Source organism: Patella vulgata, chromosome 3 (genome assembly GCF_932274485.2).
Source record: "Patella vulgata chromosome 3, xgPatVulg1.2, whole genome shotgun sequence".
Classification (NCBI taxonomy): Eukaryota; Metazoa; Mollusca; class Gastropoda; family Patellidae; genus Patella; species Patella vulgata.
This window is the reverse complement of record NC_065881.2, coordinates 53429337-53456284: the sequence shown is the minus strand read 5'-3', so window position 1 is coordinate 53456284 and position 26948 is coordinate 53429337. Positions and strand designations below refer to the sequence as shown.

The 26948-nt window shown below is 34.2% G+C and overlaps 3 protein-coding genes across 5 annotated transcripts in view; 1 reads left to right on the top strand and 2 right to left on the bottom strand.

Annotated features, from left to right (window-relative positions):
• Positions 1-1755: 1755 nt before the first annotated feature.
• LOC126815499 (uncharacterized) lies at positions 1756-10990 on the bottom strand. 3 transcript variants are annotated; one of them, XR_007677941.2, is made up of 5 exons: positions 10617-10876; positions 6647-6962; positions 5555-5693; positions 5204-5358; positions 1756-4665 (listed from the first exon to the last, which is right to left on the bottom strand). XR_007677941.2 is itself a non-coding variant. In XM_050541178.1 (5 exons), the coding sequence occupies exons 1-5, from the start codon at positions 10982-10984 to the stop codon at positions 4336-4338; spliced, it is 1017 nt and encodes a 338-aa protein (XP_050397135.1). In that variant the 5' UTR covers positions 10985-10990; the 3' UTR covers positions 1757-4335. The 3 variants fall into 3 exon arrangements, 1 of the variants encoding a protein (XP_050397135.1); XR_007677942.2 differs by lacking the exon at positions 10617-10876 and adding an exon at positions 9877-10585; XM_050541178.1 differs by lacking the exon at positions 10617-10876 and adding an exon at positions 10908-10990 and having other exon boundaries at positions 1757-4665.
• Positions 10991-14769: 3779 nt separating this feature from the next.
• LOC126816014 (3'-5' exoribonuclease 1) lies at positions 14770-19441 on the top strand. Its single transcript, XM_050542143.2, has 6 exons — positions 14770-14982; positions 16276-16424; positions 16640-16850; positions 17606-17689; positions 18108-18223; positions 18963-19441. Exons 1-6 carry the CDS (start codon positions 14887-14889, stop codon positions 19438-19440), a joined length of 1134 nt encoding a protein of 377 aa, XP_050398100.1. The 5' UTR covers positions 14770-14886; the 3' UTR covers position 19441.
• A 5432-nt stretch (positions 19442-24873) lies between these two features.
• Positions 24874-26948, bottom strand: part of LOC126815192 (probable E3 ubiquitin-protein ligase HECTD2) — a 32396-nt gene continuing 30321 nt past the window's right edge. Inside the window, exon 18 of the mRNA XM_050540751.1 lies at positions 24874-26453. Coding sequence (XP_050396708.1) covers positions 26333-26453 — 121 coding nt within the window. The 3' untranslated portion in view covers positions 24874-26332. The remainder of the gene's footprint in view (positions 26454-26948) is intronic.

Sequence of the window (26948 nt, the reverse complement as noted above, 5' to 3'; positions counted from 1 at the left end):
GAGGGCCCTCCATCGGAAGTCCCTGGGGCCACATTCCCCAACGTTGAAGCAATATTGAGAATATATCTGTGTATGATGATATCTAATTGTTCTGGGGAGAGATCTTTCTCCAAATTCAAAATTATCTCCGGTCTACGATGGGTCAGGATAGGCTAGTGTATTTGATTCGGCTGGCCTCTGAAAGCGATATCCTGCGCAACATCAATGCCGAAGAAACTATTGCAAAATTCGCCAGGGGCAAAAAATAGAAGAGTGTTCATCCATTGATAACGCGAATTATCGCTAACTCGAACAAAATTCGTTGAACGAATATTTTCTTTCGTTTCCCTTTTATAAAACATCGAATAACTCGGAAACTGTAACTCGAATTATCGCATAGCTCGAACCAAATTTCCGGTAAAATCCTTATCGAAGTCTTATATTTACATCGCCTAACTCGAACTGTAAATAATGGATCTTGCAGGAGAGTGTGCCTTGGCAACTTTCCCGGAAACTTGAAGATCTGAAAAATAAACGCTTTTTGTGGCTTTATCTAAGGGTGTAACACATGGTCTTTTATTGTCGTGAGATCTTCTATCGGACCGAACATCGTCTAACTCGAATTATCGTATAACTCGAACAAATTACCCGTCCCCATCGTTTAGAGTAGATCGAATTTTGCCTCAGATTGACGTACGATTGTATATAAGCTGTAGTTGTTGTTGTTGATATTTGTTGTGGGTATAAGCTGAATTTGATGAGATGCACATCATGATCACACGAAATATTCAGATTTCTTGATTAAATCTCGTATTACCATTTGGTACTTACAGTGTTAGACGTTCGTCAAAAATCGAGTCCGGCTTGGTCGTAACGTTACGGCCTCCATTCATCAAATCATCGTGGGGGATATAATACGATTCCGAATCAAGTGACCCCGTTATTTATCACTGAGCGACTTCACAATTAGGTTTGATGTAGCTCTGCTGACTTACAGTGGCGGATTTAACGGGCGAACGGGGTGGTGTGTGTCCGACCTGTGTGTTTCGAAGGCAGGTAAATCTGCTTGCAGACGACTAGGGTTTGTGCGAGTCGGGGTGTCGTACTTGGTATATAGAGCGGCCTGTTGTGGCTGCGATGCGTTGAGACTTGTCCCTCGACTAGAAGATTTGTCCGCTTCAGACGGACAGAGCTCTCTCTCTGTATATTTGTTTTTCTCAGCTACTTCTTCACTTCCACTTCCACTTCGCGCGCCCCAGCCGAAGAAGAAGAAGAAAGAGAAGAAGGGGGAGAATTTTTACCCGTTTGCCCGACGGCCCGTGTCTACACGCAATCGGTGTGGGACTTGTGAGAACGAAATGACGGACCGGGGGAAAAGAGACGGCCAAGAGTGCCCCGTCTCGAAATTTGAGAGAGATGCGGCCGAGGCGGTCGGGCTGGAATTCCTCAGGAAATCACGTTTCCGGCCTCCAATTTCTGAAAATTCCCCCCCCCCCCCCCCCGAGACCCCCCTTGCGGGGCTTCGCGTCATCGGCGCTCGCGATGGCCGGTTTCGCCTGCCACAGCTCCGCGGTCGTTGATCAGGGGCCCCCCACATGTTCCAGGCCCCAGTTCCCCCACCATGGTTAATCCGGCGTTGGTCATGGATATAAGGAAACACCAAAAGGTTCCAAAAGATGTGATGAACAGCTGCTTAGCCTAAGCAGAAAATGACCTTGTGTTGTGTTTTGTTATGAATAGGCTATTTTTGGTTTTGGCATATGTACCATCATATGCAATTTTCATTCAGTTTTATTATCTTTATTTTAAAATAAAATGTTGGCATCACATAGATTTTAATAAAATGTACAAAATGAAAAAAGCTGTATTTCAACACTCAACAATTTAATTAGCACTAATACTGTAATAAGTTATAGTGTAAAACACTTTAGTATATAAGGCAGTATTGAAATAATCTCTTGTTACCTGTAGTACCAGAACTGTTTAATATAATATGGGTCATTCGTTAGCAAAGTACATATAATCAGTTATAAGAACAGGATAAGAAAGTAAAAATAAAATCTACAATATAGGACAAACTGAATTCATTGAGAAAATATAATAATATAAACTATAAACACATGTTGGTATATAAATAAAGTCACATTTTCTACACAGTATCACATATGGAGGTAATAACACACTTTCAATATATATAGTAGGAAATACAGTAAAATGTTGTATTTAAGGATATGTTCCCTCGAGATTAATTAGGTCCCTAGTGCAACCTAAAAAAAATAAAAGCATGATATTTCTTATGACCCAGAAAAATAAAATTATAGACTGAAAATAATTAATAAGCTCACAATAAATAAATAAGAAAACAATCTATAGTACTGCCACTGTGTCCCTTTAAAGTAAATGAAAGTGTTGATAAGCCGTGGACACACTTGCCGAATCAATTGGCCGAATTGCTGCTGAATTCATTTGGCCACATGAGTGGACACACTAGACAGTCCTTTGCCTGATTCACCAGTCGATTGCATCACCTTTCATGTCACATGATTAAACATGGCAGTGACCATGTCTTCAAATAATCATGTGACTTCTCGATATGAGTGATGATTGGCTACTGAATTCTACAATCTGGCGAAGTGGACACCCTCAGTGAATTTTGGCACTGATTGATTCAGCTGAATCATTCGGCTAGTGTGTCCACTGCTTTACTGACACGCAATGAAAATGTTAACAGAACACAGTTTTTATGGGAAACAATCACTGGTTTATTCTAAAAGCACGACGTTTCAACAAGTATCCTCTTATCGTTATCAATGGATGATTCTAAATCTTGTTTGAGAGATACATTAATCTTGCGATTCTGAATGTGACAACATTAGACCATGATGATAGCTGTGACAACATTAGACCATGATGATAGCACATGAGAATCATGTTTTCATGATCACATTAAAGCACCACAGGTCAATTGAATTTGACAGAATGGAATGTTGAAAATCATAATTTTATGGTGCAGACATGGAGTACAAATGTTTCTTTTAAAAAGCTAGGTTCAGTACAACTCCTACATTTAGAAGACACAATGATATGCCCAGGTTGACACCTGAACACTGTGAATGTGCCATTGCATTAAATCAAGTTGGTATGAGTACCAGAGCGACTGGAAGCAGCATAGCAAGGATAGTGGAGAAGGATACAAGTTGCCATTCAGGGCTCATCTCCTCTATATCTTGACATTTCTTCACATATTTTGCTTCTAGTGATAGACGGCATTGGACGTCTGATTTTTACCCCTTGTACCTACATTTCACTGTAAAGTTATAGTTTCCAAGGGGTTTTGTTGATTGTCAGCTGCATTCAGTCAATTCATTGGTGTGTTTTCATTGCATCTCAGTGTATAATATATACCAATACTAGTAGTAATATTTTATGGCAATTAAATATAAATCATACAAATTACTTCACATAAATAGATATGCTTCAATTGACAGTAACAGACATTAACATATTTATTTTTAACAAAAGCTTATTACACAAATATTGCAATTCTTAAAGAAAATACTAGTCGGTCAGTCCTTTTTCTCTCATAGTCCACTGCAACTGTACTTCAATCAAATGAAGAGAGAGAAATAGAGTTTAATGTGGACTATACACAAACTAGGTCATTTCGGGGCTAATGTATAGTTCAATTTTATTCAATGATTTCCTTGCACATAGGGGTCTTAAGCAGTTGGAGGAAACTGGAGGATCCGGAGAAAACCCATGAGATTCAACAGGTGTCCCTACTTCTCGATCACATGAAACTAGCAAAATTAACCCATTATATATTCATTTTCAATCTGGTGAGACTAGATAAAGGTGTGAAATTCCCTTTAACATTAAATCATGATATTTACATATTTAGGACATACAGCATAATATATTAAAATCTACAAAAAATGTATATCACTATAATTATAAATGAAAGACTAGGCAAACAGTGAACACAATAAATACATAGAGATATTCTTAAATGGCATCATCTTTTAACTCTTACTTGATGAATAAATAATGTGAAATGAACATTGAAAGAGGTCAAAACAAGAGAAATACAGTTTCCACTGAATAAATACTTAATATAAAGGAATAAGAAAAAAGGATGAGTTGTTTATAGCTAACATGGTGTATGACATGTCAAACCCACATAAAAATTGTGGCTACATGCTGAGACAGTCAATTATTCTACATTTTAAATGTATTTAATAAACAATTTTAATCTTAAAAATTGACAAGATTTATCATTAACTAGAATTCATTGCTCTTCTTTTCAATATTATTGATAAGCTTACAATTCAGATCAATTCTATAGATCTGAAAGTCTTATAAAATGTGAGCAGTTTCTGAATTTGAGACTTCATCTGCATTGATTTGTTGATAAGACATATAGACAGCATTTTCACGCATAGCTTTAATTTTACGTCGGTAGCTTATTACCACCAAACAAACCCCAATTAATATTCCTATTAACAATATAGAACCTGTCAGTATACCAATCAATATGAATTTAGGACCATGACTGTGCTTTTGGTCAGAATTATCAACAGTGTTGGGTTCAGGTGGTTCAATTTCTGTTGACATTTGCTGTGGAGGTTTGTTACAGCCATTGTGTAAACAACAACATAATTCCTCTCTTATTTTTCCATTTGTTATCTATAAACAATAAAATAACATAATTAATGTTAATATATAAACATTAGATTTCCGTGTATGAGAGATTGTAAACAAAATTTAAGATCTTTAGTAAACAATTCATGTGCTCCCAATGTACAGCAGTATGTACCAGCCTTCAATCAAATACCAGTACCTCCAAGTTTAACCTAAACAAATTCTGGAAAATTGAAAGTTCATTCATTTTAGGTCAACAAAGGGCTATAATTCAGTAATAAATTAATGGATTCCCACAAAACCCACAACAGCATATGTACCCTCGATCAAATATCTGAAAACAATTTCTCGAAACAGAATTTTTATGGATTTTAAGAGCCATATTGGCATACGGCAGGACTAACTGTACATGTAGATTTATTTTGGAATATAGTTTGGCTTATAATGTCTCCTACCATCAGACATTACACCCTTTTATTCATAGATTTGATTTAATTAATTTATAAAAATCCAGATTTAGTCCTTCAACAATCCACTAAGAACAAATAAATAGAACTAACTACATGTAAGAAAAGACACTTACATTTTTGCAAATACTGAATGATTTACTGAAATGAGTTATATCATTTGTGATACATCGATTTCTTTCGCAATAATATGACCTAGTTACATTCGTACCACTGGTGATGGTAGAACTGGCACACCAATCTTCAGGATTTGTACATGGTAGTTTTGTATCTGTTAATACGAAATGACAAAATAAGATGCATTATTTTTTAGATATAAATTGTTGCACTTCAATGTGATTAACATAAAACTACAGTTAGTGCCATGAGACATGATCCAGTTTATTGTTAATAAGAATCTTTGAAAACAGGACATTTGATCATTGAGCTAAAAATATCCAAAGTAAAATGTTGTAATGTATGCTTACTTGTTATCTTGCCTGTATTGCCACTAGTCTGATAACATAACTGTTGATTAGGTGGTACCCCTGGCATTAATGATAATTTATTACAATTATCAGAATCAGAACAACAATACAAACTGCCTTCAATACCATTCATTGATTTCTAAATAGAAAATACACAACTACATAAATTAAGATAGCCATGCAAAGCAGTAGCTTTGTCTCAACTGCAGCTTACATAAAAGGTAACTTGGATGTTGAGCAAATTTGATAAGGATCTAGGATCCTTGGAAAAATCTAATATCTAGGGTTCATCCTCTTATGACCCCACTGCTTCCAACTAATTTGGAAAAAGAAATCTGTTAAAACCTATAGCCTCTATTGCGTTCACAAGATTTTCCGCAAAGGAGGGATAGCTCAGGAACACAATGCTGCCGATATGAATATCGATGACCCAAATGCTTCTAGCCATATATGAAAAAGATCCATTAAAAGCTATAACCTATATCGCGTTCACAAGGTTTTTTGGGGAAAAGGGCATAACTCACAAGATCTTTGGCAAAGGGGGGATAGCTCAGGAACGCAATGCTGCAGATATGAATATCGATTACCCAAATGCTTCTAGCCAAATATGAAAAAGATCATTAAAAACTATAGCCTTTATCATGTTCACAAGTTTTTATTTTGAAAAGGGGATTGAAAGTCACAGAACGCTGAATGGGCTATCAATTGGGTTCATCTAGCCAAATATGAAAAAGATCCATTAAAAACTATAGACTTTATCGCATTCACAGAGTGTTCTTTTTTTAAAAGGGGGCATAACTTCGGAGTGGAAAGTCGCAGAATGCTGAATATCTATAGGGTTTATCATCTCATGACCCCTTAACCTGTATCATGTTCACAATGTTTTGCAAAGGGGCATAACTCTGGAATGTAAAGTCGCTTGTAGATATATCCTGTTCATTCACAGTGAGTTGCTCTATGAAATTTAGGGGACATTTATACTCCAATTGATGCAACTTTTCCCAGACAATCAGAATCCAAGAAATTTCCATATTTGGCTATAATAAATTCTTAAGGTAGGCAAAAATATAATAATGCTAATAAATTACTCACTTTACTGAAATATCCATCACTTTTACAAATACCAGTATGATCACAAGAGAAATTTGCTTTAGGCATGGTGTTTGTCATTAACATATGAGTTTCTTTACCAAGTATAACATTGACAAAGTATTGGAATATAAGACAGAAACGCTTGGTATCTTCCTGTTTTGGGCCTTCTGTAGTCTTAGAACCCATAATTGAGTGATTACCATTTTTCAAAGCAATCCCTTCAGATAGATGTCTTTTTCCGGTTAAACAATCTTCATTATAGGGCTGTCTTGCTGTGTCAATATCACCTTGGTAACAAAACTGTACTCCTTTACAACTGGAATCACACAAAAATAAAAATTCATAATAATCACTCACTAAATTAAAATTTCAAAAAAATCATTCACTAATATAAAATTTCATAAGAATCAATCACTAAAATAAAGTTTCATAAGCTTTAGAACAGGAATTGTCATATTTTCATTAATACATGTATCTTTTGATGGACAACTTATTTAGCCATGGAAATAATATTTATGTTTTATTGTCCCCACCCTTCGAAGAAAGCAGGGGACTATTAAAATGGGTTCGTCCGTCTGTCTGTCTGTCTGTCCGTCACACTTTTTGGGACACAATAACTCTCTTTCTAATTGAGCTAGAATGTTCAAACTTGGGGAAGGTATTTATTAGGTCAATGCATTGATGGAGTTCGAAGATGAGCATTTTCTGCTTAGGGTAAGCATGCTTAGGGTAAGCAGAGATAAGCAGTTTGATTGCCGGATGCTTTGGGACACGATAACTTTAGTTCTAATTAAGTGAGAGTGATGAAACTTGGTGTATAGTTTCATTACATCAATACCTTGGCTAAGTTCGATAATGAGAATTTTCTTATTAGGCTAAGGAGCAATAAGCATTTTGATTAGTCAAGACTTTGGAACATAACAACTCTGCTTCTAATTGAGGTAGAATTTTTAAACTTGATGTAGATGTTCGTCTTGACCGAGTTCAATGATTAACATATCGAGGTAAAGCTAAGCAGAGATAAGCAATTTCCTTTGTCGTTGCTTTGGGACAAGATAACTTTGATTCTATCTGATAGAGAGTGATGAAACTTAGTGTATAGTTGATAATCAGTATGATTGCTTGATACTTTTGAAAAAAATAAATGTGCGATTAATATGTGTCATCTATTTATTTTGGGATTTCGGCAGGGGACATCAGCCTCACTGTTGGCTTGTTTTAGAAGCCTAGAAATTTTAAAGCTACTGTGTGACTGAAGCGTCTTTAATTTTAAACAGATTTCTTCGATTGTGAACAAACTACTTAATATTGGTTATTAAAAACTTGCCTATTTGTTTGAAATCACCTCCGGTTATATAAAATCCAGTGTTCAATTAAATATCCCAACAAATGAAAAAGTTCTCTCTTAAAAAGTTGAGGTTTTTGCTTGTATTATCGACAGAGTTCATCAAACATTGCACATGTCACGTGATGAGCGAAACCACCAGAAGAGTTGAAGGGGGGAAAAAGTTAACAAATTTTGATAACCACATGTGTTTCAATCAAAACAATGCACTATCTTTTCGATCAATTGAGTCTGGGCAGCAAAAATATCAACTGAAGACAATGGCATTGGAGATGAATTCAGAAACAATTGATTTTGATTATCAGTTTATTAAATTTTATTCACAATGATATATCACCGATTAAACGGATACTCGTAAATATAATGATGCTTTTCACATCATCATAATTGTAAATTCCCATAAATTAATTTACATCCCTGTTTGGCAACTTTGTGGTTAAAATTTTCGGAAATTAATTGTGTAACGGGAATACACAATTATAAAATTCTAAACAGTTATTGCATAAACAGAAATATTCGAAGAGGAATGAATATATCTGCTGATAATTAAACTGATGGGCGGTATGATTTGTTCATACTGGGTCTGAGAGTAATAGCTTATTCGTACAAAAAATTTTAATTGTTGTTAAAGAGCCACACACCATTACGACAGACACGCCTTGCTCCTTTTTTGTATTTCTCGATGTCAAAGTTTGTGAGGAGTTCAATTTTGTAAAAGAGAACATTTTTATTCGTTGGGATTTTAAATGTACAATGGATCTTATTTAACCTGAGGTGATTTCAAACACACAGGCAAGTTTTTAATAACCATAATTAAGTAGCTTGTTCATAATCGAAGATGGTTTCAAATCCCCGGTTGTACGTGACAAGGAGTAGGGTCGCCTGTCCAACCTCATGGGTTTTCTCCGGGTCCTCCGGTTTCCTCCCACTGCTAAAGACCCCTACGCACAAGCGAATTATGTAAATAAAATTGAACCATATATTAGTCCCGAAATGACCTAGTTTGTGTCGAGTGGACGTTAAACCCCATTTCTCTCTCCCTCTCTCATAATCGAAGAAATTTGTTTAAATTTGAGATGGTTTATACAGTAGCTTCACACACAATGTCTGTCACTGAAACCAACAACAAACGTAAGAAAATGTGTATAATTAGCCAATTATAATAGAAAAATCCATGCTAAATGAAATTTTCATAAGTCTGCTTTTAAAGATAGGCGATTGAAACATTGACTGCACGTTTTGGTCACTTTGCGTCTGTACTCAACTGAGATGATCCATTAGTTCCTTTCGACAATGTCCACTGACAGTTCCTACCGGGCCCTATATGCTGCAATATGAAAATACCGCTCTTCCCCACCTCTGTTCTAAGGCTATTTTGGAATCCTTACTTGCTATTTTTCACCTTGATTCTACTTTATTCGCCAAAGGAATCATTTCTTGCCACAGTTATAATGATTCAACAAAATTTTCAGTTGAGGCAAGAAATAATTCCTTTTGCGAATAAAGTAGAAACAAGGTGACAAATAGTAGGTGATTCCAAAATAGCCTTAGAACAGAGGTGGAGAAGAGCGGTATTTTCATATTGCAGCATATAGGGCCCGGTAGGCACTGTTAGTTCAGAGTCAGAGACAGTTCCTAATGGAACTAGTGATCTGTATGTCTTTCAAAGATCCCGCTCACTCCTAGATAACAAACCTCATCTCTCAACCCTCTGTGTTTCTAGATAAGAGATGGTGCTATATAGTTCCATGTAGCAAAGCCCAACGCAAATCACATCGAGCCTCAGTAAGCAAAACTGACAATATTTTTAATCAAAACAACGCTTGATTATTGTTATTTATAATATTTCTGCCACACCCAACAACAATTAAGCATATAATCCTACCTGAAACGGGTACAAATCCACTCTTTTTAAATCAAAGCGACAGTAGATTGCTTTTTCCGACATTTTAAATTTACGTCTGTAACACATAGGCGGGGCCTCATGTGCAATAGCCAATCAAAGTACTAATCTGATCAGAATTGCGCAGTAGTAATACGCCGTAATTATGAACGCCGTAATTATGAACGCCCGAATTAATTTTGATAAAAACAACGCTTGATTTTTTTTATTGTTAATTTGCTGATAAATGAATGTTGTTTCAGTAGATTGGACTGCGTATGTGTAAAGTACTAATAGTATATAATTAACTTATTTTTAAGATGGTACATGCATTAATAAAGAAATTGAGTTTGCCACTTGGAACTAAAGGCATTCAATCGTAGCTAAAAACAAGCACATCGCAGTATATCTCAGCGTTTTTAGTTACGTTCTCGTAGCTAGTAATGTATCATGTATATCTCAACGTTTTTACTTTTAGCTATACGTTCTCGTAGCTAGCTCACTCCCTGATACTGGACTGAATGACAACTGTTCATTTGATAAATCTGTATTTCAATGTAAATAAATTTTTAATATAGAGCGAAGCTCTAAAGCATCGCGCGAAGCGCGGTGCTTGAGCAAAGCTCTTTTCCGGTAACACAGGAGCGGAACTGAAATTGTCACCCACAGACTGTTGATTAAAAAAAAATTCAGACTGGAACCGGATACACTGGGCAAAACAGGCAATGCGCATGTCAACTTACCAAATCTCGCCCAAGCGAGATTACGCGCCTCATAGAACTATTTCTATGACGCATCTAATCAATGACGTCACATATTTTTGATGTCAATGAAAATAATTCTCACACTTTCTTATTCTTTTTTTAAAAACAAAATTAATGTATACAATTTAGATCTAAATGAAAATCAATTTGGAAAAACTAAATTATTTAACATTTTTTGTATCACTTGAGAAAATTAATTATGAAGGTTTTATATTTGACAATAATCAGCTTCGCTCTACTCAGGCAATGCCTGTTACATATTATTTTCACCTATTAATTGGAAATGACGTTGTCAAAAACAAAATTAATATTTTGTTTACAAACAACACTTTTCCTTGGTCATCCATTTTGTGTAAGCTACTCTATTTTTTTATAATATAATATAATACGAAAGGAAATACACCGAGAAAAAAATAAAAGTGCACAGAAATGTGTTATTTACACGTTTTTAGATTTAGATGGTAAATAATTTAAATTACACGGTTATATTAAGAAAATAATGACTTTGTTGTCAAATTTCATGTGTTTTGCGTTTGCTTTTATAATTTGAAATATGACAGAAACATTAATTGAGGAGACAATTCTCTTGGACAACCCCTCTCTCAAATTAACACTAAGCTGGGAGTAGTAGTAAATGCGGGAGAACCGCAATGAACAGAGATAACCAACCTTAAAATACAGATGTGACGTTACCCTTTCATCTTTGCGTACCAATATTTCCAAGGGGTCGCGTTCCACTCGTACGTTATTGAAATCATAGAAATATATAAATATATATTTCTATGATTGAAATAATATAAGAATCGCGTGACAATTTAATCGAATGCGCGTGAGGGATAGTGTCTGTATTTTAAGTGGTTTAATGGTCTCGACTAAGACATTTTTGCGTAATATATTTAATTAAACACTCGGAATAACGTCCTCGTGCAGTATCAATTTATAACTTAATGTTTTGTTCTCGACCATTAAACCACAGGAACCCATTACATGGGCTGAGGATTAACTGGATCTATGTCCACTTTTTGTCAAACTGAGAAAAATGGGTGTGAAGTTTTGCATCGCTGTATTTTGAAACTCATTGAATTTTTACCAAATTTTCAATGTTGTGGAAGCTGACAATATAAGCAGCTGGCAGGGCGTGTTGTGCTTTTTAATGCAGTGGTATCCGATCTGGTCAAACCGAAATACGATAAATGGAGATAGGACTTTGTGACTTACAAAATTTTATGAATTTGTCAGGCACAAAGTTCTATCTATAGGAGATAGAACTTTGTGCCTCAAGACGGTCCGAATTACATAGTTCTATATCCAGCCTCATTGTTTAAAAAAAAACCCTACCCGTAAACTGGGGCAACTCTAGCCCAGGGATTACATTGTCACAGGTTAAGAATCCTTATATTTGTGTAAAACATATTCAGCCTATGCCAAAGTAACCCCTTAGGTCTAAAGTTACTCTTGTTTACAGGAGAACAAAATGGGTTTAATTCATGAAAATTACTATTGAAATCCATGCTACATTTTCGCCTGACGAAGATTAACCATGAATGTCAATTTATTGAATAGCTACAAAAATATGATTTCGGAAAAAAGTAACACATAACACTCTGAAGCATTAAACATAACAAAAAGCCTTTTCCGGCCCAAAATTTAACGAAGAGAAAGCATTGTCCACTGATTGGACAGGTAACCTCACTCTTAGCTTACCGCCAAGGACATGTACATTTGATAAAAATCATAAATATATTACACTGTAATAAGCCTATGATGGTATAGGGAGCCACGGTGGCCAAGTGGGTAAGGCGCTGGCTCGCTAGTCTGGAGGAAGCGGCTGTCTAGTCGTTCGGATGGGACGAAAAACCGAGTTCCCGTATGTACGTAAAAGATCCCTTGGGCCTTGATGTCAACTAGTTCCATCTCCATCATTATGCACTGAACTACTGTGTACGATCAATCAAAATAAAAATAGGGTTTCAACAAAACATTAGGCCTGAGCTCTCTTAAATTGCCTAACAATCTACCTTTCTAACAGATTAAGAATTTCATTCTGGGACAATATTCTGAGGGCCTTACGGCGAGTTTTCTGCTCTAGAAATACAGCCATGCTGGTTTCTCTTTCGGCCATTTTGTCAAAAGACCACATGACACCATACCCAGGAATTATATTGGTGAAAGTGGACATAGAACTTTGTGAGGGGGAATGGATTGAAATTTAAACAAAGGCCTATGTGTTTTTTGGCAATTTAACCTAGAGGGCGCTTCTGAATTAAATCATGCTCACAGTACATAGCACCTGTTGATTCAAAGAGTTTTTATACAAATATCTCATTTTTAGTGAAAAGTGGACATAGAACCAGTTAATCCTCAGCCCACGATTATACAAACCCCAAGACACATCACAACACACTCCACACTGCAAGAAACAAACCATGCTTGATATAAATAAGTAAAAATGTTTTTTTGGTTTTTTTATGTACATTTTTTGCATTTATTGCAGGTGTGATCAAACTCCACCACAAGAATGCGATGGAAAATACAGCTTCGGGAGAGGGAACAGGGAGAGGGTGATATTGACATACTATAGATGAATAAATTTTATAATTGAAGATTTTGCTTTTGTTTGTGCTGCATGCATCCTAAGTTCTACCATCTAGAGTACAAAATCATGGAACGTGGAAGAAAGTCTTGACTGTTTCTGCTGGAGAGACTTTAAGAAGGGGAGAGAAAGAGAGAAATGGGTTTTAACTCCATTTAACAAAAACTGGGTCATTTCGGGACTAACAAATGGTTCAACCCTATTTGAATAATTCGCTTGTGCGTAGGGTTCTTAAGCAGCGGGAGGAAAGGAACCGGAGAAAACCGACGAGGTTGGACAGGCGACCCTACTTCTTGTCACGTACAAGCGGGCGTTCAAAACCACACCACTTGACTCAATGACAGACCATATGATTTAACGGGTCGCATACTCAACCAACCAAACACCCTCTTTAAGAAGGGATAGGTCAGGGAATAAATGTATGGTTTCAGGTTGCCATCTTTGGTCCACATCTGGCATGGCATGATTTTCATGCGTGGGACATATTTAGACCAGGCACGGGCCAGTTGTGCCATCTCTGGCGGCTGGCCTACATGTGGCATGTCATATCTTTGCCAGATGTTAGCCGGGTCTGGCCCATACAATGCGGGAGTGTGCAATAGCGACTGTGGGTCAGATATGGCTCCGACTGGGCCACGTCCGTCCAGATATGCCATTTGTGGTATGCCTCCGACCCAATCATTTTACCAGAATGATGTTGCCAGATATGGGCCGTGTTTGTGTCAAATATGATGTGTTCTGGGTAGGGATATACTGTAACAGCAAAATCGGTTCAAAAATATCCGGGGCTTTACCCCCTGGACTGACCCGTTATGAACCTACGACGCTTCCTATTCGCGTCTGGTTTATTCACAAAATTCAGACCTGCTGTTTGGTCTGTATTTACTTGCTGAGGAAACTACTACACCTACAAATCATCACGCCCCCCCCCCCCCCACTTCCCCCATTGCTGTGACAGGTTTATTAGCTGTCCTTTCCGCCATTTGTGGGTGTTTTGATACTCTTCAACCTTTACCTCATCTTGTTTTAGCTATGTTCTTTCCTTCTTCCTCAAAATTGACGAGGCGAAAGTCTGTTAAATTGTCAGCTTCAGGTCATATCAAACTTTTTCTGTCGATTATACAAATAAATTAGGCTTTTTAAGGCTGGGGTTCTGTCGATATGCAATATGTATAGAATGATAAACTATTTATACTAAACAGTGCAAACCATTTAAAAATATAAACAGAAAAAAACCCAAACAACAATAAAAAAACCCACAACAATAACCCCCTACCCCAAACAAATAAATAAAACCAGCAGTTTACTTAATTATAAAAGCTACATTATCAGTTCTTGTCATATTCAGGTTGAAAGTACTTTCTAAATAGTCAGGAGATATAGCTACTGGAGAATAATAGTTATTGATATGTGCTGAAATGTTTTCCTTTTATTTCGTACCTGGTCATAAATTTTCGCTTCCACGAAACTATCGTCAATCCCAAAATTTGGAGAGACCAATAGAATATGCCAAAGACTGGTTAATCGGATATTATGCAGGGGAGGCAATTCACGCGTGTAAACACGAGGATGCTTTAAAACTATGTTTCGTGTTTTTAGAAGTTAAAAACAGGATTGATTCTTTATTGAAATTACATACACTCCACAACATTTATCATGGCAGAAAAAGGAATATCTGACGCATCATCTTCAGAGAATGAGAGTACTGAGTGTTCAGAAAACGAAACTAAAGACTGTAAAGAAGACCAAACGGTATACTACTAGTTAAAAAAGTGTAATTAATGATATGGTCGATGGATTGCCATAATAAGAGAGTATATTTTAGTACCGGTATTATTATAATGATACATGTAATCTTCAGTTTCATTGAACTATAATTAAGATGATAAATTTTTTTTTAAAATAGTTAAAAAAGTGTAATTAATGATATGGTCGATGGATTGCCATAAGAGAGTATATTTTAGTACCGGTATTATTATAATGATACATGTAATCTTCAGTTTCATTGAACTATAATTAAGATGATAAAATTTTTTTTAAAAAAATTGAAATTTCTACACACAATCAATGAACAAGCGATTGTTATTGTTATTATTCATTTTCCCGGCATACCTAGATAACAAACCTTATCTCTTGTTTCGAGATAAGAGATGATGCTATTTATTACCTTCAATGTAGCGCATGCGGGAGCGATTCACACCCGGCATTTGTAAACAAAATTGACAATATTTTTAATCAAAACAACGATTAAATTGGTTATTGTTATTTATAATATTTCTGCCACACCCAACTACAATTAAGCATATAATCCTACCTGAAACGGGTACAAATCCCCTCTTTTTAAATCAAAGCGACAGTAGATTGCTTTTTTCCGACATTTTAAATTTACGTCTGTAACACATAAAGGCAGGGCCTCGTGTGCAATAGCCAATCAAAGTACCCATCTGATCAGAGTTGCGCAGTAGTAATACGGCGTAATTATGAATGTCTGAATCAATTTTGATAAAAGCAACGCTTGAATCCTTGACGAAAAAGTATCGCCCCCCTCCCCCCAGTCAATTTTACTGGGCAATTTTTACTGCTAAACAGTAGCGTGCCAGTCTTTGTGAACACCTGAACAATGGAAAGGAATATTTTAGTGAGACAATAAGACCTTGCTTACCTCGCTAGAGTCAGTATGTGCGACACAGAATGCTGTTAAAAATACGTCCCCTTCTTAAAAATATACGTAACTCGGCCATATATGATAAACGAAATTTAGGTAAGCAGGTGATACAAAATTGGAACTAACACACAACCGTTCAGCAGTAAAAAGTTGCCAAGTAAAATTGACTGAGACCAGTGACGTTAAGAGCTGAACTAGGCTATCAAAACAGATATTTATAGTCATTATATCTAACATTCCACAGATTTACATGTACAAAATAGGTCTTTATTTAATACTTTTCAGCATTGAAATAGCAAAAACAGTTAGGAACTGCAGGTAGACATTTGGTCTACCGGTATATCTTTCATTGTTTGTCAACCTGAATATGTTCTTTTCAGAAAGAAGAAAATAAAGTAAATAAAAATGAAAAGCAAAATGATTATTCCCATCCTGTTTATAAAAATATTTCCCAGTTTAATGGTGAAGTTAACAGAATGAAAAGGCCAGAGATAATCAGAAGATTAACTAAATATAACATGGATACAAAGTAAGTTTCTAAATCAAATTGATTGATAAAAACATGCTTTTCTTATTTTCCATTCTTGGAAACCATTCTCTCTGATAGTGAATTTGTTGGAAGTTGTTCCTGTTAAATTCTGCCCTGGAAGTGGTATCTTATGGGCAACTGGGCATGACACCTATCTTTGAGTAATATTTCATTGTATTACATGTAGATGTAGTCATCTTTGTGTTTCTTTTTAGTGGAACAACAGAAATATTGAAAAGACGATTGAAGAATTGTTATAAGAAAAGAAAGTTAAATGATGTCAGTATATCAGATTCTAATGCGTCTAAATTTGATTATATAGTTGTTATAGATTATGAAGCAACATGTGAAGCTGATGTCTTCAACTATAGACATGAAATTATTGAATTTCCAGCTATTTTAGTTAATGTGCCTAATGGTGAATTAGTAAGTACATACAGTAAATTAATATCCTACTATTAGTACTATAATTAAATAGAACACTGAAATCATGACTGGAATGTCCCTGGTTTGAATCCTTTGCATAAAAATCATCAGGATTTTTCAAGAAATTTCTTTTTACGGTTTTAACAGTGCATATAAAATTTTAGCTATTTAAACAAGTCTACTCCCTTAAATTACTGTAAATCTGATTGAAATCAGATGTCAATTTTTTTTCGCTTTAATTATGATGTACAATGACATTTTCACATATTTCCTTTGATGTCGGCTTTCAGATCACGTAATTGACCAATAAATTATCTGTATGTGATTTTTGGGACTACAATTCCGCATGGGAATGATGGCCTCTGGCAACAAATCGAGCATGGCATAGCTGATAAAATCTTTTTGTTTCTTGTAGCAAACTTCAAAGTTAGACAATAAATTAAATATGATGATTAATATCTCTCGTAATCAGCCAATTTGAATTACTTTCCATGTAGTGTATATAAGGATTTCAGCTAATTGTCTGTTCGGCTGTAAATATAGCACACCATCTGTGTGAATATGCTATTAATAGACAGTTGGTTAGATTACAATGTAATAATCCAGAAAAAACCCTATTGTAATCTAATTTTAAAGTAGTATGAGGATTATCAATTTAGTCTAAAAATAACCAGGGTGAGAGATTTGTCTAAATATGAAAGTAATAGGAAGACTTAGATATGCAATAATTGTGTATTGGTTTTGTATCTAAACAGGTAGATGAGTTTCGCTCATATTGTAAACCAATAGAAAATCCTAAGTTAACCAAATTCTGTACAGAACTTACTGGTATTACACAGGTCATTATTTTCTCTTTATCTTTAATCATTTATTTTCACACCAAATACTTGTATCTATTATTAGTACAGGAAGAGTCATAATAAAAAAATATGAGTTGAAAATGCCACTGTCTGGTCTCTATCATTATATCATTTGACCCTAGTAAAACAAAGTGTATGGTAGTCTAAACTATAACCATTGTCAAACTGTTCAGTTTTTACCTAAGCCTCTGATTCGTACATGGTATTTGACAATTATGTTATGTTTCTAATTCAGTATTTATTTTATATTCCTTGAGATGTTTATAGACAGTACTATCTAAAATATCAAGTTAATGGCAATACTACTTTAAAAAATATAATTAATCCCAAAGTCAATGTCCGAATAAATTAGCATTCCAGAAGTAATAAAACAGTATATTATACCACTTTACACTAGGACAAAGTAGATACAGCTGAAGAATTTCCTGTAGTATTACAGAAATTTGAAGAATGGTTAAAGTCTCATCGTCTTGGTGGTAAAAGAGGTTTTAAATTTGCAGTAGCCACTGATGGGTAAGTTTTTGTGCTTAACAATACATGACTCAAATGTTTTGTGCAATAAAGGTAAATATTTTGCCACATCAGTGTCTGCATCTTTAAACATGACTAGCCTTAACAGAAATGGTGTTATGTATGATTGTATGTATCAGTAAACTGAAAATTCTTGTTAAAGATGCATTCTGCATTTTTTGGTGTCTAATGTTATATGAACTATTATTTAGACATTTATTCACATGACAAACCTATAATGAACTCTCTAGATCATCTCAAGGCTGAGATTTAAATGGATTAGAATTCACGCAAGATTTAAAAATTTAACAAAAAAACACTTATAAACTGAGCTCAAAATAAAGTAATTTGATGAAATTTTCAATATATTTATTTTTCATAATCCATTTTGAACTATTATAGAAAGAACAGTCATCTTTTTATTTAAATCTTACATAATGCATCTTTTTATCTAAATCTTACATAATGCATCTTTAAATGTAACTAGTGTATATAATCTTATAGGCCATCATATTGGCCTTATTGTGTGTTGTTAGATTAAGACACATTTGTCAAAAAAAGGTTGGCATGGTCTCTAATTCTGAAATTTCAGTTTGGGACTTTCTTGATATGAGTTAATTTCTTGATCCACACGATCTTGCACTGGTATTGAGTGGACACACACATTAAGCAATCTGTAAATAGTAAAAATTACATCTTATGTTGTAAAAATATTCTTTATATGCTTATATTTCTGTTTCAGACCGTGGGATATGAGGAGGTTTTTATATTATCAGTGTCAAATGTCAGATCTAGTGTTTCCAAAATGGGCAAGAAAGTGGGTGAATTTACGTTCATTATTTGGAAACTTTTATAAACGTGAAAGAGGAAATATAGAAAATATGTTATCTCATTTAGGACTAGTATTTGAAGGTAGACAACACTGTGGTATGGATGATACAAGAAACATTGCTAGAATAGCTCAACATTTAATTAAAGATGGATGTGTAATCCATGTAAATCAGTCATTTTCAGGCAATGATAAGGGACGAATACAAGAAATAAAACCTCAGAAAAATAGTAGGAGTAATGATTTTGAAATACCTGAAATTAAACCTGTGAATATTAAAACTGAAGCTGATAAAGTTAAAGATAAAGAAGTTAGAGAAGCATTACGTAAATTGCAACTGAAAGAAGATGAAGAACTTGTTGCATTTTATAAATCTATAAATCGGTATTAAAGTTTTGAAAAAAAAGATTACCAGTAGTTTCTATATCATTGTTGAATATGGTCTTTGGCCAAATTAATGTCAGTTTGCTCAGTTTGTATAGGCCAATTTGATTGGTTGCTCAAGGTTGCAGGGATTAAAAAAAAGGGTTTAAATGAACAGACATCTAACTAGTTCAACAGTTTAAAGACAAACATAGCCAATATATGTACAAGTCAATAGATGATTCCTATTTGAACAGACTCTGATTATTGAAATATAGGTTACTCGGCAACAAAACGTGCCCATTTTACTGAGAATCTTCATTTGAAAAGAAATAGAATCGATTTAATATCCTACTTTTCTGCACCAACCTGACCAACAAAGTTGGCCATATGCAATGTCTGGACAGCTGCGTTTCCACCTACTCTTTATATAATTCTGCCAGTCACTGTTTCTTCTATGTGAACATCAATGAGTATATGGACGTTCCTTGGTTTTCTTCACTGACAAGATACTTTTTTTTTATCCTTACCCAGCCTTCGGTCCTGCACCACTGGCAGGGGAAACCAGGCTGGAAAACCCAAAGGAACTTTCTAGGCCAAGGCTGGAATCCAACCTGCATCACCATTAACAAGATTCTGCAACATAATCTAGGGCAATAGAGGGTCATTCCTTGTCAAATCACCCAGTGATTCAGTTTGGCTGAAAAAATTTTGGTTTTTGAGATACAGTCCATTTAAATGTGACCAAAATAGGCATGGCTACCAATATTAAAATGACCATAAAAAAAATATTTGACCTTGACACAAAGATTCTAAATTTTCAAATTTTCATACAGATTATCAACAAGAAAATCTCTTTAACAAGCTCTTTATTTAACAAATAACAATACACATACAGTGACTTTTTTAAATTGGGAAAACAAATAAAACAAGCCAACAGTGAGGCTGATGTCCCCCGTCAAATCCCAAAATAATTAGATGACACATTAATTAATCGCACATTTATTTTTTTCAAAAGTATAGAGCAATCAAACTATACACTAAGTTTCATCACTCTCTATCAGATAGAATCAAGATTATGAAACTGATAAGCTCTGCTTAGCTTCAGCTCGAAATGTTAATCATTGAACTCAGTCAAGACATTCACCTAATGAACATCTAAATCAAGTTTAAACATTGTTGTTAAAGTTGTTATGTTCCAAAGAATGAACCTAAGCAGAAAATTCTCACCATCGAACTTAGTCAAGGTAATGATATAATGAATCTATATCCAGAGTTTCATTGCTCTCACTTCATTATAACCAAAGTTATCAAGCCCCAAAGCATCAACCAATCAGATTGCTTATCTCTGCTTACCGTAAGCATACAATGTTCATCATCGAACTTCCATCAAGGCATTCACCTAATGAAAGTCTACACCAAGTCTGAACATTCTACATCAATTAGAATGCGAGTTATTGTGTTCCAATGTCTCGACCAATCAAATTGCTTATCGTTCTGCTTAGCCTGAGCAGAAAATGCTCATTATTGAACTTAGTCAAGGTATTGATGCAATAAAACTATAAACCAAGTTTCATCAATGTCACTTAAAGCGTAAATTGCAAATTTTCTAAGAAAGTCAAAATGTAATTATTTCTATGTCTTTTGCTCAATAGGTTGTCAACTCACAATTATACGATCATAGGTGTCATTCTTACACTTAAGATTCATTTAGACAGGAAATAATAACACAACTACCTCCCAATTACCTCCCTTGTTTTCTATTCTCCACCATGGAGTAGCGATATTCAAACGTTTAAAAAAGAAGAGGAAAATGATATTTTTGCCAATTTCTCAGCTGGCAATAGTGAATTATAGGATTAATAGGATTATTCTTTAACAAGGTAGGACTGTTTATGGATACCATCTATTTTCAGGCTTTATTTTAATAAATTTTAAAAATATAACTTAAAAATTTGCAATTTCCGCTTTAATTAGAACTAAAGTTATCATGTCCCAAAGCATCAAACCAATCAAATTGCTTATCTCTGCTTACCCTAAGCAGAAAATGCTCATCTTCGAAATCCATCAAGGCATTGACCTAATAAACACCTACACCAAGTTTGAACATTCTAGCTCAATTAAAAGGAGAGTTATAGTGTTCCAAAGTCTTGGCCAATCAAATTGCTTATCGCCCTGCTTACCCCAAGCAAAAAATGCTCATTATCAAACTTAGTCAAGGTACTGATGTAATGAAACTACACACCAAGTTTCATCACTCTCACTTAATTCGAACTAAAGTTATCGTGTCCCAAAGCATCAACCAATCAAATTGCTTATCTCTGCTTACCCTAAGCAGAAAATGCTCATGTTCGAACTCCATCAAGGCACTGACCTAATAAACACCTACACCAAGTTTGAACATTCTAGCTCAATTAGAAAGAGTTATTGTGTCCCAAAAAGTGTGACGGACAGGCGGACTGACATACAGACAGACGGACGAACCCATTTTAATAGACAAATATACATAATGTTAAAATAAATTACCCTGGGGACAAATTAATTATTTTTTTTTTGATACATGTATTAATATCAAAATATAACCAGGAATAAAAACAAATGTTTTTAAAGAGATAAGAAACAATCAATTTTCATTTAAAGTTCCAAAAGATTTTGTGGGGAAAGAGTAGCTAGCTTTTGTCAATTTACCTTCAAATAATAAATAAAGGTCAAGCAAAACCCCCATTTGGGATAAAATAATTGTTTTCTTAAATACAACTGTTTAAAGTAAGTTTCAACAGGTTTTCTAATACAGTAGTTTTAGAGACACACTCCACAGTGTTTTGTTTGATTTATGAAATTGTTCAAGTTTGGTAGAAAAAGACATCCATGAATTACCTTAAAGGATTCTGTGAGAAAAATTAGATTGCATGGAATTCAAGGTAGTAAACTGTTTCCATTTTAAAATTATCTAAAAAGTCGCCATACTGAGTCCGAAACGACGTTTGTGCTGAGTCCGAAATGACGCGGGACCGAAATGACGTGCTACCAATTGTCTATGATGAAAACAACACTTCAAGTATTCTCAGATAAAATTGGATCTGATTTCTATCTTTTTACAAAAGTCTAGAACAATAATACATCAATGTCTGTTTTAAAATGTAAACACTAAACTGTGTGATTTATGTATTGTTTAATGGTCAAGAGCTAGACATTAAGTAATATATTGTAACAACAAGAGAACAAGAGGGCCATGGGCCCCGAGTGTTTTGACAATATATTACATACGCAATGTCTTAAACTCGAAACCATTAAACGACTTAAAATACAGACACTCTGCATGTGCTTTTACAGTGAAAATACGTCACGCGAGTCTAATATTTCACTAGTATAAATAATGTATTATTGGCAAGTTGCCATACGATTATTTGAAATAATGGTAAGCCAACATCAATGGGTGACGTCACATCTGTATTTTAAACAAAGTGATTTGAATATCAATGGCTTAAATAAACTATCTCTACTATCAAAGCATGCATTTGGAGATATATTTAGCAATCCAGACGGTTTGCCAATGTCAGGAAAATATTTTGAGCTCAATTCAGACGCAACAAAGGCCTTTAACCAATATTTTTATCAGAACTCACTGCCAGAATCATTTATCTTAAAAATGTGTACTGACAATTCATGATAAGGCTTATAACCCTTAAGTCCCCTATATATTAAGACTGAAAACATAACATGATAACTTCATATGAAGCTATGTTAACCCCTGCCTTATAGTGTTGAAAGGATACATACATGAGTTTTAGATATACAAGTTTTGATTTAATAATCTAGGTAATTACAGATTTGTTAGATAAATAACATTACCATGCTTAACAACCAAATTTAACAGATTAAACTAGTGAATATTACAACAATACAGAACAGTGAATCATGTGTAGGCAAATAGTGTTCTAGGCAACATGTGTTTCAACATTTTGTACACATTTACAGCATAAAAACAGTTATAAGTGATACATCTATTTATAATATACACACTAATATACACTCTAAAATAATAAAACACGAATTTCAATATCATATATTTTTCAACCTCATCATGTAAAACAATAGACTATTATTACATATCACAATTTTAGTACTGACTACTAAATAAAGAATTGACTGGAATTTTTGACAGTCCTTCTCTTTCAGCTTATGTTGACTGTTTTAATGGACCTATAAACAAGAGTAGTGTTACCAAGTCATGTGTAGAGTCGACATACTTGACCAAAATAAACACTGTCACCAGACTCATAACATATAACTATTTTTCTGGGAGCCTCACAGTACCTATAGACAAGGTCTTAATGTAAAATAGCACACGTTGGATGTTCTTTAATTCTAATATACAGTGTTTCTTATATCTTTCCTAAAAAGTTTTTAGAGTTAGGTAATGTAATACAGGTATCAGATGTATGTAAGTATACACCTTGTGATTATCATTAGTTAGTGTAAGACAAGAAATTAATTATGTGTTGTGTAATTAATGTGACCTGAAAGGGGTCAACATATGGCATCAACCAGTCACCCTACTCTTTATTAAAATATGTGGCTTCTTGTAATTTTAGCAAAAGTAAGACACCATTTATTAGATAATGACATCATTTTTATGTTTTCAACTAACTTTTTATAGCGGTGTTATGTTAAATAGCACTACTGATATACAACATAAATACTCCATATATTATTTTATAATAAAGTCTCTGACCATCATTTATCAGGTTGTTTATTCTTTGTGAACTAAAATGTTGGGAATGTTGAATCTTTAAATCGAATATCGGTTCAAAAACGGTTCATTTCAGTTTAGTATGTATTTACAAAGTAATGAACTGAAAATTTGTCAACATTAGATGTCCTCTGCACAATTAAATGAGATATAAGGTCAAAAAACAATCCCCCCCCCCCCCCTGATAATCTTTGCTAAAAACTTTTGATGGACGTCTTTTTAATCCGCTCGGATTATCAATCATTGATATTTTAATTCAACAGCTCCAATAAAACTATGTATTTCCTTATGTTGACCTTAAAACCAAACCTTCTGTTTAAATAATTGATTTAACTGTAAAGAAACTTAACTTTTCGATATGAGTTGTAAGAGTGGTTTGTATGTCAGCAGTTATTTTTCCAGTCAAATTTAGTTTGGTTTATAGGTCCAAAAGCACTTACTATATTGGCACAATTTTCTCAAACATAATGCATGAAGACATTAATTCAAATATAATACAGAACTTTATGGATGCAGTTATGCATTTACCGTAAGTTTCTTTATATTGCACATAATTTACCATTTTAACAAACAAATCAATTATTTTAAGAGTAAAACTTGTATATTCTACAAATTAACATTAATAACAACTTAAATATGAATCAAAATTAAATATTGATCAAAAATTTGTAACAAAGAAACAGTTCTTTTTAATAATGTATGGTCCAATTTTCGCAGTATAATTTTCATCATTCCTCAAATTGATTGCACAGTTAAAAATATACATTATATATCTATTAATATCTGTGTTGAAATTTTATTAACACTCATTTAAAACATTTAAAATCAGATCTATCTGAATTTCATCATCACTTGTTTATCTTTCTACAACATGTAAGGCTAAACCAGCAGCATCAATAACAGGACAAAAACTAAAAGAATATAAACATATGAAGAATCCTTGTAGACATTATTTCACATAACATAATATCAAGTGCAGATACAGGCAAGCAGGGAATTGCAACCCTCAACTACCCAAAAATATATTTAGTGCCTTTTTTTATCCACACATTTTAAAGACAAACATAATTATTTAGTATGGTCCTATGCTAAAGATGATATGGTACTGAGCCCAGGGTCGGATTAACAACAGAGCATGGTGGGGCCCCTTCCATCCATTGTGGGCTTGTGTTGCGGTTGACATCTGAGAGTTCGGTGTAATCCGGCGATGCCATGTCATACTTTCGCCTTGTATCCGTGTTTCTTTTTTTTTTGTTTATTTAGCAGGAAAAGTGTATCAAGAAAATGCATTAAAATCCTCCTTAAGTGCAATATTTTGGTTACAGTTTCTTGTGCTACTTGGAGGTGCAATTAAAGTAACTCTGAACCCATTAATCTCCGAACATAGTTTGTTTTTTGTTTTTTTGCTGCATTGTATTCTTCAATGTTTAGCCCCTGACTATAATTAGTTGAAAGTTGGTGTGTATAATATGTGTAATATTTCACATTATTTACTTACGATATTTCGCCATTCGTCAAAAATCAACTCTGGTTAGTTACTTCGCAGATATGACTAAAGGTCCCCCCTTATTTATCACTGACTGATTTCAAATTAGGCTTGATGTAGTTACATCCACGTGTGTGGAATAATACTGCCTAAGTTCTGGTCATTTGTGTTAGGTTGGGGGCCCCCAACATGCTCAAGGCCCCGGGGCCCAAACAATGGTTAATCCCGCGCTGACTGAGCCAAACCAGGTACCAAGTCAATATTGGTCAATGAATCAAACAAGGAATGTATTAAAATTGATCATTAAATTCTAAAAATCATAAACAGAGTGTGGTGCATATTTCCTGATTACACATTTAGTTTAATGAACTCTGGATTATGAAATTTTCATCAATTGTTAATATCGACTGGAGATACAATAATATCTGCATCATTTATCTCCATTCCTGACAGCAGTAACAAAAATAATGGCACTAAATAATGTATATAGAATTAATAATTTCCACATGTAGTCATAGAGATACTCTCTAAAGACATGGACGGATAATTCTGACTTTACAAAATACTTTACGGTTGTCATTAAAGATCACAGCTATAACACATTACAAAAATAAGTTTCATATTCTGTCATGTACATCATAATATCTTTACAAGATTCGAATGGTAATCACCATTCTCACTTCACTCTAGTCCAAAACCCTCAGCATTGTTAATAGCTTTAAGAAGTTTTTGTTTTAAGACTTTACGACTTTTATAGGGTGGCAGAACAAGTTGATTGAAACATGTATGAGCCATAGGTAACCTGGAATAGACATAAATTACATTCTTTATTTAACAAATAATATAAATAAATTTTACAAACTAATCGTTTTAAATAAAAAATAATCCTCTTTTGTTAAAGCAAAATGTTTCTTTTATTCTGTTAGTGAAAACAATTGTAAATTCCTTCGCTACCAAGTTAGTTTCCACTTTGAAAATATTTTCTTTTGTGCATTTAGAAACAAATAACAATTAAATTATCTTTTTAAATATCTAAATATCTGCCAATATTAAAATTCATATTTCATTCTATTTGTTTTACTTTAGTAACTTTATTATCAAAATTATCTTTTAAATATCTAATCAGTGCTGTGTATTCTTACTACCATAACAAACATTAGTGTGTAGGAATTTTCAACCATATCTCAAAGATAAATATATTTCAAACCATCTTCTATCGATCTTGATATCCAATTTGCTTCCAATGTATAATTAATCATCAGTAGTTGATCAGATGCAAATTCCAAAGCTTATGTTA

What these genes read in the sequence shown, in the direction of transcription:
- LOC126815499 (XM_050541178.1), bottom strand. Translation starts at nt 10,984, where the DNA reads ATGGATGACCAAGGAAAAGTGTTGTTTGTAAACAAAATATTAATTTTG. An exon ending in GTGATGGATATTTCAGTAAA is followed by an intron (nt 5,694 to 6,646) that starts GTGAGTAATTTA and finishes TTTTCTATTTAG; the next exon opens with AAATCAATGAATGGTATTGA. An exon ending in CATTCAGTATTTGCAAAAAT is followed by an intron (nt 4,666 to 5,203) that starts GTAAGTGTCTTT and finishes TATTGTTTATAG; the next exon opens with ATAACAAATGGAAAAATAAG.
- LOC126816014 (XM_050542143.2), top strand. Translation starts at nt 14,887, where the DNA reads ATGGCAGAAAAAGGAATATCTGACGCATCATCTTCAGAGAATGAGAGT. An exon ending in ACTGTAAAGAAGACCAAACG is followed by an intron (nt 14,983 to 16,275) that starts GTATACTACTAG and finishes TGTTCTTTTCAG; the next exon opens with AAAGAAGAAAATAAAGTAAA. An exon ending in TTTGCAGTAGCCACTGATGG is followed by an intron (nt 18,224 to 18,962) that starts GTAAGTTTTTGT and finishes TTTCTGTTTCAG; the next exon opens with ACCGTGGGATATGAGGAGGT.